The sequence below is a fragment of the Asterias amurensis genome, chromosome 5, assembly GCF_032118995.1.
Source record: "Asterias amurensis chromosome 5, ASM3211899v1".
Taxonomy (NCBI): domain Eukaryota; kingdom Metazoa; phylum Echinodermata; class Asteroidea; order Forcipulatida; family Asteriidae; genus Asterias; species Asterias amurensis.
In genome coordinates, this window is record NC_092652.1 from 26,710,578 (window position 1) to 26,724,824 (window position 14,247).

General features: G+C 37.2%; 1 protein-coding gene across 2 annotated transcripts in view; it reads right to left on the reverse strand.

Annotated features, from left to right (window-relative positions):
- Positions 1 to 908: 908 nt before the first annotated feature.
- Positions 909 to 14,247, reverse strand: part of LOC139937012 (uncharacterized) — a 33,532-nt gene continuing 20,193 nt past the window's right edge. Inside the window, exons 5-16 of one of the 2 annotated variants that reach the window (XM_071931948.1) lie at positions 14,146 to 14,239; positions 12,521 to 12,651; positions 11,260 to 11,392; positions 10,910 to 10,995; positions 10,403 to 10,487; positions 9,544 to 9,725; positions 8,354 to 8,486; positions 7,733 to 7,888; positions 7,296 to 7,400; positions 4,008 to 4,103; positions 3,228 to 3,394; positions 909 to 1,918 (exon numbers count right to left, since the gene is read on the reverse strand). In XM_071931948.1, the coding sequence (XP_071788049.1) occupies positions 3,255 to 3,394; positions 4,008 to 4,103; positions 7,296 to 7,400; positions 7,733 to 7,888; positions 8,354 to 8,486; positions 9,544 to 9,725; positions 10,403 to 10,487; positions 10,910 to 10,995; positions 11,260 to 11,392; positions 12,521 to 12,651; positions 14,146 to 14,239 (1,341 nt within the window). In that variant the 3' untranslated portion in view covers positions 909 to 1,918; positions 3,228 to 3,254. Of the gene's footprint in view, positions 3,395 to 4,007; positions 4,104 to 7,295; positions 7,401 to 7,732; positions 7,889 to 8,353; positions 8,487 to 9,543; positions 9,726 to 10,402; positions 10,488 to 10,909; positions 10,996 to 11,259; positions 11,393 to 12,520; positions 12,652 to 14,145; positions 14,240 to 14,247 lie in introns of both variants that reach the window. The other variant, XM_071931947.1, reaches the window with a different exon arrangement.

Sequence of the window (14,247 nt, forward strand, 5' to 3'; positions counted from 1 at the left end):
AGCAAGGTGTTGTGCAACAAAAACACGGTAATGTTTTATTAAACATTGAACGAGTAACAATAACTACAAGTTTAAAGACCCTATTTCTAATCTTAAAAACAAGTATTCTTAAAGCAGTTGTTATACCACAAGAATAATACTTGTTTGATTAACTGAGTAACATTAACTGAGTAACACAAAGCAATTTTAAAGACCCTTTTCCTTAACTCAAAACAAAATGTATTTACTCTGGGAAAACAAACCCTCTGGAATAAACTCTTAACATATTATTAATTTCAGCATATTTTAGACACATATATATGTGTATATTGTGTTAATAAGAGAACCAATGATAAATTGTTCAAAATAACCACCAGGCAAGCAACCCAAAAATACAAATTCTACAACTCCATGATCTTTTACAGCAACATAGCTTTTACACAAGCTACTTCAGACACATTTTAACCACACCATGAACAACCTTATATTCCCCCTGCAACTTTTGTTAAAGGCAGAAACTTATGACCTGCATAACAACTATTTCTGATCCCTCAAATAAAAATAAGGAAATTGCCTGTACAGGTTTTACAATTAAATGTGAGGTTTAAAACAAAATCTGAACTACTGTTAATATAACAAAGTACTTTTAGGTTTAAAATAAAATCTGAACTACTGTTAATATAACCAAAGTACTTTTAGGTTTAAAATAAAATCTGAACTACTGTTAATATAACCAAAGTACTTTTAGGTTTAAAATAAAATCTGAACTACTGTTAATATAACCAAAGTACTTTTAGGTTTAAAATAAAATCTGAACTACTGTTAATATAACCAAAGTACTTTTGTCTTCTCTCTAACACAACCTCATCACCTTCCTCACGTATTCATCAGAATCCTTACTCTTCCAACATTCATCAAAATCCTTACTCTTTCCATATTCATTATCTTCAAGACAGACTAATCCTCCAATCAGATTTGCAGAGTAGTGATTTAAACCTATATTGCATGGCCCATATCACTACCTGCGTCTTGTGTGTTCTATGTCACGTGTCAAGTTTGCTGGAAGATAAATATGTTATCACACGCGCTTGTGGAAATACTGGGAAAAATGCGCATCTGCGTCCCATATCCAACGTGACCGAAGGTCGAGTTAGATATTGGACGCAGAAGTGCTATATTTTTCCCTATTCCACTCGCGCTTGTGTGGTAACAGTTACTAACTTATAGAATCCTTGCTCTTCTGACATTCATCAAAATCCCCAAATTTCCATATTTAGCAGAGTCCTTGTTATTCCCATTTTCCGTAATTTTCCCAATCCTTCAAAATTCTATTTATTCAACAACAGACACTTGAACGTTGATATAAAGATTGGTACACCTGGCCAGCATGTATATAAGTTAGTACTGAATCAATCAAATTATGAAAAAATAAGAAAAAATGTTATAGAGGATAGCTCTGGTTACATGTAAATCACTTTCATTATTTATACTCCTACAGTGCTACATAAGAATAAAATAATTAGTATTATACTGCACTAAAATATACTTTTTTAAATCGACTTCCGATACAGCTTTTCAATAATCTATACAAAAAAATAAACTAAAGGGTTCTGAGTAAACAAATTGATACACTAAATATTACAGTACTAACGATTGCAAGCAGTTCTTCTAATTGCAAAATAACTTGAACTTGAAACGGAAACAATCTGGAAAGGCAATGGTGCTAACCCTTATATCGTGCAGATATGGACTGAGGTCAAAATATTTCATGACAATGTGTATTTCCATCACCCAATTGGATTGTTTTAAAACAGTAGAGGGGGCTATAACAATGATAAGTTTATGGCAAAAGCCTTTTTCAAACCTCGGCTTGGGCTATGGCTCCAGTTACAGCACCAACTTGTAAATTTTACAAATGTTTTCAAACATCACACAGAGCCTGAAATTTAAAACAGTTCAATTAGAAATATACAAACATTGGTCGACTGAGTAAAACATAATCCCAGGCTGAGAAGTTAAAAAGCAAGACAGTTCTTTTCAGAATTTAGAAGTCTCCCGAACAATCTACTCTGCGATAGTAAAATATATAGCAAGACCATAAAAAAAATATATATAAAATACAATTTTACAATACATAAAAACTTTCTTTGAAATGTTCCGTTTACATGGATGTTGGTGAACATCTACACCAAAAAACAAAAAAGTACTATCATGGAGTTTTCCAAGGTCCAGTTGACCTCGCAAAGTTGGTAAAAAGGGAAAAGAACAGGGTCAAATTTCAGAAAGCTGTTAATACTGCTTAGCAAATTGCTATGCAAAGCAGAAGATGGGTGAGCACCAATCACAACAATGTAAACTTTATTGACATTTGGCTGGTAACCAGTTTCTGCTAAGCAATATTTGTCTGTGCTTAGCAAGGTTTTGTGTCTACAGGCTTAATGAAATTTGGCCCTGATATGATCACTCCTGTTTAAGCAGAAAAACTTGCTTAAAGCCCAGTTCATACTTCCTGCGAATGGGACTGCGAAGCCAATGTTGACGTCACAAAATTCACAACGAATTTCGCAGCAGTTCAGCTCTGCTCAACTCACTTGCGAATATCGCTGCGAAAGGATAGTTGTGACGTCAAATTCATGTCAAATTAGCTTCGCATGTAATTCGCAGGAAGTATGAACCAGGCTTAACAGATTAATTTTCTTAGAGAAAAAAAGTGCGGTACCAGACCCGAGACGCGTACAATACAAGCCACTTTGGCCGGGATCTGTTTCTACTATGTCCTTAAAGGCACTGGACACCGTAGGTAATTATCAAAGAGACGAGCCTGAAGACCCGTAGTCTCAATTGGTGTATGCCAACATATACATAAAATAACAACATTTTGGACTCAAATAACAAAATAAAATATGACATTTGGACTCAATCGGTCATCAAAGTTGCAAGAGAATAATGAAAGAAAAGAAAAAAACCTTGTTGCACAAGTTGTGTGCTTTCAGGTGTCTAAAAAAGGCTTCAGGCATGAAGTATTTTATTAGAGCGGGTAAGAAATAGCCTCTTTCTCAACAAATATGTTACTTCAGATGGAGCTGTTTCTCACAATGTTAAACTATCCACAGCTCTCCATTGCTCATTACCAAGTGAGTTTTCAAAGAATCAAGTATTTTGAGTAATTACAAATAGTGTCCATTGCCTAAGAGTTTCATTGTCTATTGTTGGAATGATTAAAAAGGTAGATATAGGATTCCACTGACCTCCTTATGCTGTCTGTAGTACCAAATCTAAATGGGGGCAGTTGAATTCTCCACTAAAGACATATGGTCAGTGGATGTGCGATTACGACGATAGTACCACACACCAACAAGAATGATCACAACTACAGCGATCAAAACGGCAATTCCAACCCCAATGCCGATGCTCGCTGCAAGAAAACAAAAGTAACGTAGTTTATCTATCACATTAAGTTGAAGGTTGTGTTTGAAGAAAATTAATAATTTAAATTATGTTTTCTTGAAAGCAGGGGGTCTTTCTCAAACCTCGGCTTGCGCTCCGGCTCCAGGCGCATGTCTGATTTTCGAATCACTGCGTGCAAAATACACACTGCCCCAAAAATGTACAGGCTGGTTCATACTCGGTGTTTCCACTGCGAAACGCAGCGCGCAGAGCCGAAGTCGGAGACGGAGCCCAACCTGAGGTTTAAGAAAGGCCCCATCTTTAATATTTTGATACACGCTGGTGCTAGGTTGCCTCTATCTTTGACAATACAGAGGCACAACCCAAAACACCTGGTGCATCACCCATGGTAATTTTGTCAGTATTATTATCATTTGTCCAGTTTACTCTTTGATTGTGAAGACATTTATTTTCATGCGAGGCACTGGAAGGTTAGCGGGCCTTTTCGCGTTTACGATAAGCAGCGCCATGAAATGATAACTCATTCAGTAGGCACAACATCAGCCCTTAAGCAGCTTAATGAAATTGGGCCCAGCAGGCCACAGCCATTCATCTTAAGAAAAGGTGATAAACCGATTTACCTGAATTTGATTGTTGGCCGTCGTGTACTTTCTTAGCGTCGTTCTTAGAATTCTTGGGATCCTTTGTGGTCTCCTTGTTTGGTTTCTTTGTTGTCACTACATACAGAGTTAAGAAATAAAAAAAATGTTTTATTAAAATATAGGTAAATAATTAGTGAAATAATTCAATAAATTTAATTTTGCAGTATGTTATTATACACACTTTTTATAACTTATTTTTAATTTTTAACAAGTTGGGAATTTTTGTTTTTTAATGGGAGATCGCCTAACATCACAAGGCTGGATGGCCACTTCAAGGTGAGGACTAAACTGGGCTCCTGTCTTCATCCGCAAGGTCAAAGACAGGTCCCTGCTCTCAGATCCAGTGATAAGACAGGTCCCTGCTCTCAGATCCAGTGATTCCATTGGATACAATGATATCATTGGATACTTGCAGTGACATGAGCTTTCCATGCCCAAATGGTACACTGCTGTCACGCAATAGAAGTTGACTGCGTATCTCTATGTGAAATGAATGAAGGTCAAAGGTGAAAGTACACGCCAACTTGGAGGGTCTCTGGCTTTATTTACAAGCCTCGGAGTGTGACATCAGATGTTCAGGCTAGGTGAGGACTACATTAAATGGCTGGGCTGTCGACCAAATCAACTGTCACCAGGATCTATTTGCCACCTACTCATGGGGCTGAAACAGGGTTACCCCCCTTCAAAGTCCGTAAGGATGTTAACAATAACAATAACAATAACAACTAGACACAATTGCATTTGTGCACAAATGCACAGCTGTTTCGTTAATAACAATTTAAATTTTGTCAACTGAATTTGAAATTCATTCTTTTTTACAGCAGTTATGACTAATCCAGGCTATTTAAAAAAATAATTTGGATTATACCATGTTCGGATAGCAATTTATGTGTTAAAGGTGCAAAAATAGAAAAAATCATAAAATATCGTGTGATAACGTCATCATGACGTCATTTCACAATTCATGAGAGCTTGCCAATATCTAACAACCTACCAAGTTTCAACATAATCGCATAATTACTTCGGGAGTTATATCACTTCAAAAAGTGCACCTTTAAGGCCGCGTCACGTGACCCCCAATGACGTCATTGATCTGAAACTTCACACATATGATGGCTGCCTGACAGTTAACGTGTATGTAAAGTTTGAAATGATTACAAGAAACTTCACCACACACATCTTCAAAAAGTCCATTTTGACGAGTTTTCAACCTGCCGCTAGAGGGCGCTGTTGCATTTTGTGACGTCATTGGTATTTTTGGGAGATGTCATGTGAGGTCACGCACACGAAACAAAATGAAGACCTTATTTATCCCTCCCCAATCCCGCAAACAGAAACCTACGGTCTCTTGTGGCTGATTTGTTATAAATTTTCAAACATTTAAAATACAACACCTTTAAGATGACGTCACGTGACTTCTGATCATGTCATAATGACATCCTTGTTTTGCAATGATCATTGCACTAATACCTTTCATCCCTGAAAATTTCATTGCAATTGCTCTTTGGGAACATTGCAAATCAGCACTTATATGAAATTTTTCTGAAGATGACAAATAAAAAATAAAAAAATAACTAGACATGATTGCATTTGTGCACAAATGCAGAGCTGTTTCGTTAATAAAATTTTCAAATTTTCCCTCTTAATTTGAAATTCTCTTTGCATCAAAGCAGTTATGATAGTCCAGCCTATTTAAAAAAATAATTTGGCTTAAACCTAGTTCAGATAGCAAATTATTACTTAAAGGTGCAAAAATTAAAAAAATCATAAAAAATTGTGTGATGACGTCATCATAACGTCATTTCACAATTCACAAGAACTTGTCAATATCCAACAACCTACCAGGTTTCAACATAATCGCATTATTACTTCGGGAGTTATATTAGTTCAAAAATTGCACCTTTAAGGCCGCGTCACGTGACCCCCAATGACGTCATTGATCTGAAACTTCACACATATGATGCCTGCCTGACAGTTAATGTGTGTGTAAAATTTGAAGTGATTACAAAAAACTTCACCACACACATCTTCAAAAAGTCCATTTTGACAAGTTTTCAACCTGCCGCTAGAGGGCGCTGTTGCCATTTTTGACGTCATCGATATTTTTTTTGAACTGCCCACCCTTGCTAGACACTTACGTCCTTAGAAAGCAACTTCATAACTTTTGCCACTTTTGAGTTACAGGGCACTTCCGTTTTTGGCCCGTTTCAACCGGAAGTAGAGGTCATGTGAGGTCACGCACACGAAACAAAATGAAGACCTTATTTATCCCTCCCCAATCCCGCAAACAGAAACCTACGGTCTCTTGTGGCTGATTTGTTATAAATTTTCAAACATTTAAAATACAACACCTTTAAGATGACGTCACGTGACTTCTGATGATGTCATAATGACATCCTTGTTTTGCAATGATCATTGCACCAATACCTATCATCACTGAAAATTTCATTGCAATTGCTCTTTGGGAACATTGCAAATCAGCACTTATAAACAATTTGTTCTGAAGATGACAAATAAAAAAAATAATAATAAAAAAAACTTTAACAAAAACAGGAGCTGTTTCGCTGCGCTTCGCTATGAAACAGCTAATACCGATACCGACAGCGACAGCGACAGCGACAGCGACAGCGACAGCGACAGCGACAGCGACAGCGACAGCGACAGCGACAGCGACAGCGACAGCGACAGCGACAGCGACAGCGACAGCGACAGCGACAGCGACAGCGACAGCGACAGCGACAGCGACAGCGACAGCGACAGCGACAGCGACAGCGACAGCGACAGCGACAGCGACAGCGACAACGACAACGACAACGACAACGACAACGACAACAACAACAATAACAATAACAATAACAATAACAATAACAATAATAATAATAATAATAATAATAATAATAATAATAATAATAATAATACAGCATTTGTTAAGCGCACTTTATATGTATAACATTCAAAGGCGCTGGTCAAGAACAAGAAGAAAATTTCACTCGATATCTTTATAGGCTAATCTGAGGAGACGGGTTTGGAGAATGTTGGAATAGTGAGATGTCAAGTGTGTCCTTGAGATGTTGAGGTAGAGAGTTCCAGAGGCGGGGTGAAATGTTACTAAATGCCCTATTCTTACATCTGGATAAACAGGTCAGAGGAACATAGAGCAGGATTCAAAACCAAACTCTGATGCTGACAACTTCAGAGCTTGGGTCCAGAGAACTAGACCGCTCAGCCACGATACAGCCTTAAACCCTGTGAGCTTGTGTCACATACCTTTTGGTTTGGGTGTTCCAGTCTTCGGGGCCATTGCCTTGGTGGTCATCAGGGTGGTTGCTGAAGTTGGGTTGCCCGACGGGTTGCCTATTGGGGTAGGTGATGCTGAATAAAAAGAACATGGAAGGATTAATAAATTTCATGACGGGTTAGATATGAAGTCTAGATTTTCCTCAACATAACAAACACAAGAAAAGAATACATCATTGTTCATCCCCTGCTTTCTCTGTGTGCTTTCATCTCTATTGTCTGTTTCCAACGGACTGCTTAAGTTACACCAGTATACATGTACTCGTTTATATCCCAATATGTGGAGACAGTGCAGTATTTCACCAGAACCATTTTTTCTTCTTCTAATTATTCTTTGTAAGTTTGTAGCAAATATTTAGCAGAAGTTCAAATAGCTGTACTTTTCATTACATGATATTATAACTTACAACATGGACCAACGGGTACAGTATGATTTTGGATAAGATACACAGACTGTCCATACAATGAAGATTCTTGTATCTTTAGTATTAACGCTAACTCCACTTCGTCACTTTCATCCTTCACCATATGGAACGTCAGAGTTGAGTCATGTATGATTTCACCTGAAATTATGAAGGGGGAAACTGATGACCAAAGGTCTGGAAGGAATCTTCAGAATAGAAATTATCAAAACAACCCTGAACACTCATCTTTCCACAAATATTTCAGTAACATTCCATAGACATTCGATTTAAAAAAAAAAAATTATTTCTTATTTTTTTCCCCGCTTAAGGACAACCAAGAAGGAACATTTTGATTTTTGAAGTGAAAAGAGAACTTGCAGTGTAAGGATAAAAACAAATGATATTCTTTATCCCCGATGCAAAAATAACATCTGTTGAATTATTTTCATTTTTTTTTCAAAAGATTGGAGAGAACTTGCAGTACTAACTGTAGAAGTGTTGAGTATAAAGTGCTTAACATTTGCTGGTGTAAGGATAAAAACAAATGATATTCTTCTGATCCCTGATGCAAAAATAACATCAATTGAAGAATTTTTTATTTTTTGAAGTGAAAGGTGAACATACTGATGCTAAGTGTATCATCATTGTGGACATATTTCTCTTGATGAAAGCCACTGCTGCTCGTTATGACAACAAGGATCCGAACGGGATCATCACAATGAAGCAATGTCATGCTAATATCGTACCAGTCAGCAGGCTGAGGAAATCAAAGACACAGAATACGAATTCAGTCAATGCTTTAGTTTTATGCTTTCTTTTAAGAAATACTCACTGGAAAACTGGGTATTAAACTGAAGGGCGTGTTAACTTTGTTCAGAACATTTTGAAAACTAATCTTTTAGGGGAGCAAAGAACAATGTTGGATAAGAAGTAACTATAAACACTAAAAATAAACATGCGGGTACAACCATGTATAATAGCTCTTTTGGGGGAGTGTTGGCTCTTAAAAGAGCCAGTGTGGTCTTGACGTTTAGAACAGTACACTCTGCTCGTCTTTGGTCAAGAATGAATACTCAAAACTTGATACTGAATACTCAAATACTTCGAGCAAAGTATACTGTTGAAAACGTCCAGACCACACTGGCTCTTTTCAGACATTTTACAACATGGTTGTACCCGACAGTTTACTATTTAGTATTTTGAGTAATTTCTTATTCTTCACACCATGCAAAGCTTCAAACACCGTTGAACAATGTTGGATTTCCAGACAGTTCCAGGTTAACCACTACACTACTTTTGGCTTATTCATGTTGGGCTTAAAGGCAGTGCACACTATTGATAATTACTCAAAATAATTATTATCATAAAACCTTTCTTGATTACAAGTAATGTTGAGAAGTTGACAGTATAAAACGTTGTGAGAAACAGCTCCCTCTGAAGTAACATAGTTTTCGAGAAAGAAGTAATTTTCCATGAATTTAATTTCGAAACCTCAGATTTAGAATTTGAGGTCCCGAAATCAAGCATCTGAAAGCAAACAACTTCGTGTGACCATGGTGCGACAAGGGTGTTTTTTTCCTTTATTAATATCTTGTAACTTTGACGACTGATTGAGCTCAAATCGTCACAAGTTTGTTATTTTATGCATTATATGTTGAGATACACCAACTGCGAAGACAAGTCTTTGACATTTAACAAAAGTGTCCAATACTGTAGTGTCCCAGTATTGTGTCCACTATACCTCTTAATGGCTTGTTGTGTACTGTTATTTATGTCTAAAGATTTAAAATATAATAAATAAATCATGTATTTACACTTGTGTTTATCCTGCACTCAACTCCATCGCATGGCCCGTTGCGATGACAAAACATGGAGTCTGGTTCCAGGAACTCGTTATTCTGGATATCCTTAGCAATGTCCGTCATCGTAAGGCATTCATTTTCATTACCTGGTATAGGTGTGATGCTGCCAGAAGTTGGGACTGGAAGCGGTTTGTCTGGGGGGGGGGAGAGAAAAAATGAATTAGTTACTGAAAACTGGAAGTAAAATATTACTAACAAATAAAACTTCCATGCTTGTTGCGCTTGTGCTATGTTTTCATGGAGTTGAGTTATAATAAAAATCATGTTCAATTTATGCTCCATTCTCTGCCTGATTAAACATCCAAACATGGTTAGAGGTGTCTGTCTCCTCAAAAGGTCAAAACATTTCCGATGCCAGCAGTGATTAGGCCAATGTAATAAGTAACTATAAGTTCTCTGCCAGTGGGACAGACGTATCACAATACTTTTGTTTGGGCACTGACCTGGTGACCTACAGTCTTTTCTCTTTGTCTTTTTCTTCCACTCTGTGCTTTTTATCATGTGTTCTTCGCCTTTGATCATTTTGTATGTAAGGGGGCACAATATAAATTTTAAATATACTTCCTGTTTTTGCAATTTGCCATTTCTCTCTTAGTATCGTTCTATAAGTAGTTGGTTTTACCAGTAGTTTGTGTAGCTTTGTACATTGAAGAAACTTGAATAAATTTCCCCCTCCAGGGAAAAGATTTTTTTTTTTTTTTTTTAATATTATTATTATTAACACTACAGGCGTGCTGCCCCCAGCAGCAGCGAAGTGGTATACAGGACGAGTCAATCAAAATTACTAGAACAATAAACCTTTGAGACTTACCACAGGGAGGAATAGGTACAAGAGCATTGTCAACGAAAACATCTTTAATGCAATCTATACCAGAATAACACACAACTACCTCAATCTGAAAATACACAACAACAAGACAAATTAAAGGTGGTAAACGATTTCAAGACAAGATAGTTTTTTTTTTCAAATGGTCATCCAAGTTGCAAGAGAATAATAAAAGAAAAAACACCCTTGTCTCACAAGTTTGTGTGCTTTCACATGCCTAATAAATATCAAGAGACTTCAGGCCTGAAGCCCTTTATTATTCCAGTAAGAAATTACCTCTTTCTCAAAAACTATGTTACTTCAGAGGGAGTTGATTTTCACAATGTTTTATACTATCAACAGCTCTCCCTTGCTCATTGCCAAGTGAGTTTTTATGCTAACAGTTATTTTGAGTAATTACCAATAGTGTTCAGTGCCTTTAAAATAACCATTTAGGAGCAAACTATTGGTGGCGCTCTATATCATGATGCTAAAACTTGTTTTTACACTTACTGTAGTTCTTATGTAGTCAATGTCCTGTGTATTTGGAATCATTGTTACATTTAAGTCAGATGATACTCCTGGCAAATGTTCAAGAGCTGGAAGAAAAAAGTAGCAAGAAAGTTACATTAGCAAAAGCAGTTGACAATCATCCAGTCTTGATTTGGTCCATGGAAAAAAGGTAGGTAGTTTGTCTCATGACTGAAGATTAATTGTAAAATGTTGATATATAATCCTTTTTAATTAATTAGTTCATACATTTATTAATTTATTAATGAATTATTTTGATGATGGCAGTGAGTTACATTAGTTAGGCGCCCATTTTTGTACGTCTGAGTTAAGATATTTTGAAGAAAACTTACCCAGTTGGACATTTTTGGAGTGGCTAATCACTACAGTGTCAGAAGGGGGGCTATTCGGTGGTCCAACAGAGATCACATAAGATACAGGGTTTGTACAGCTTAATATGACCACTTTAGCAGTAGCAACTAGATTCTGTAGAAAGACAAAGAAACATTCAGTAAAGCTTCATACATAAATACCCCCAGAAAGAATCGCTATTCCCATCGGTGGAGATGGGATGTTCAAACGGCTGACAAAGCAGGGTATGGGTTCGGATCCCGGTCGTGACACTTGCTACATAAAATTGGGGAGGTAGTGCTTTCTGCTCTACCGGCCAGGCTTCGAATCAATGATACCAGAGCCTACATTTGTATGGACTGTAAAAGAGGTAACCCTGTTTCAGCCCTAGGAGTAGGTGGCAACGGCCTCTAGAAAATATAATTGCAGCCCACACCTTGAAGTGGCCTTCAGGCCGTGTGTTAGGCGACTTGCACAACAACAAACATTTAAAAAAAAACAAAAAAAAAACACAGCTGGAGCTGTTAAAAACTGGCTGGCTTTCACAGGTTGGGTGCCCAAGCTCATTTATGCCAATTTACTTACGCAGAATGCAATATATAGCTGTTGATTTAGCCGAGAAGTGCATTTGATGCACGAGGTTGTATACTCCCGAGGGAGCTGAGATGGTTTAAGGAATGATTTAAGGCCCAGTGACCCTGAGCAATAATTTGAAGCACTTTGGGACACCCTTCGGGAGTGAAAAAGCGCTATGTAAAAACTTAATATTATTATTATTTTGCTACATGAGCTTAATCTATTTGTACTCGGGTGTAAACATAGTTCCCCCCAATTTTTTTTTAAAAATTTGCTTTGCAGATTGTCACAGATAGGCTTACTTGTACAGGGGTGGATTTCACAAAGGTAGTCTTAACTTAGGACTAGTCCTAGGCAATGCTAAGAGATAGGACCAGTCCTAAGTTAGGATGAGTTACTGGTCCTAACTTAGGACCAGTCCTATCTCTTAGCATTGCTTAGGACTAGTCCTAAGTTAGGACTACCTTTGTGAAATCCACCCCGGGTAACATGTTTTTGCTTTTTAACAAAAGGTCATTAATAAAGGGACATAAAAGAGTAGAGACTTAACAGACTTTTAAAACCTTGCAGGGTCGTGGTCGTGCTATAAAAGCATGGGCTCGGTCCTTTATCGCATAACCAAGACCTTGAGAGAAATCAATTTGTTGATTATGAATCGGTTACAAACAGAAAGGAAAGTTAACTTACAAAACCTGGTATCGGGATTACCCCTGTACAGTTAAAACCTTTACAGTCCGGATTCTTGAAACACTGGAAATTATAAGGCGGATCCAACGACTCGACAAGAGTTTGCATATGCATACACTGATTATCTGCACCTAGTAAACAAGATCAAGAAAACAAATAAAAAGTTGTGTTTGAAAACACAAATGCTCTGTAAGCCAGTCCGTTTCTTGACATTTGACAAATAATTTGTTCACAACTAATCTTAGCCAATGTTGCACAATGTTGTGCTGCGGATACACTGCCATGTAGGTGGGAAAGACCTATGGGTGAAAACACACACTCACAACCACCCCCCCCCCCTCCCAATTCTACTCTTTCTGCGTTACTTTTTTGAAAGGAGATTTAATCATTGTAAACGTGGATTGGGTAGAAGGCTGGGTAAGATGAGTGGGGAAGGATGGCTGAGGAGGTGAGACTACGGTGAGAAGGCCACATTTCTTTGTTTTAGCCAAAATAACCATGACATTTGTTCGCTGCATAACAACAAACATTTCTGTTAGTATATAATAATATCGAAGTCTTATATACATGTAGCGCACAGATCTACCAAACAAGGTACTCGAGGCGCAGAGTATATACAAACTTTCAGAAAGATAGGAAATTGCAGTGATGAATTTTGAGACCCAATTATTTAGCACCTTACATGTATAATGGTTAACAAGGTGCTACGGCGCATACAGCAGCCACAGCTAGGAACGCCGGGGAGAACCCCTTCTCTTTTCGAAAAGTGCACTGGGTTCTTTAACATGTTGCGATCAAGTTACATAAGTAGGAGTTGAAACTTTGCATGGTGGAAGTATAACTAAGAGAGGGTTATGGCAACAACAATGGAGTATCTCTTTTGAGCAGTGTTGGTTCTAAAAAGAACCAGTTATTAACGACTCGTTAGCTTAATGATTTCTTTTTGGGAAATATCATTATGATGAGACAAACCAAAACAGCCCAACAGTGGTGACATTTTCAGAAGTATGTTTTTATAAAATTTAAATGCCAAAATCTATCTTTATTTGTATTTACAACTTATTTCCTGATAAATAACATCATAAAGGGTTAAAATTAGCATTGAAAAAAATGGCGGTGTATGTATAAAAAAAATAAAAAAAAAAATAAAAAAAAAATTAAACTCTTTTTTCTCAGTTTCATTTCCTTGTATCTCTTGGTGTTTCTACTTTCAGAACTTTTGAACCAAAGAAGGTATCAACAAAGGGTTTTTTAGACTGACTGAAAGGAATCTAAACGAGAAAAACAAGATCATTTGTGCACTCCCTCGTGGAGGACCAAATTGTGGGGACCTTTGTTACATTGTGTAAAAATTCCCTCTGCTGTAAAAAAAAAAAAAAAGACAAAAAAGAGAAAGCAGAATTAGCTGGTTGACTGATGATATAAATGCAGAAAATAGTTAATGGCCTGAAGTTTCAACCCTATTAGAGTCTTTCTCAAACTAAGTCTTTCTCACACACATCGGTGTATTTATGGGTAAAAACCAAAATTAATAAAATCAAAGCCTTTGAGAAAGACTCTGCTAGGGTCGAAACGTCAGGCCATTTTAAAACTATTTTTTGTTTTAAAAAATGGCACAATCTCACCTGCAGAAGTACATTCTGGTACTGCGATAACTGTAGGTGGCAACAGAGGCAAAGACGAGACTTTTACCCCGCTCGCATACAAATCCAAACTCAGCTGAAATC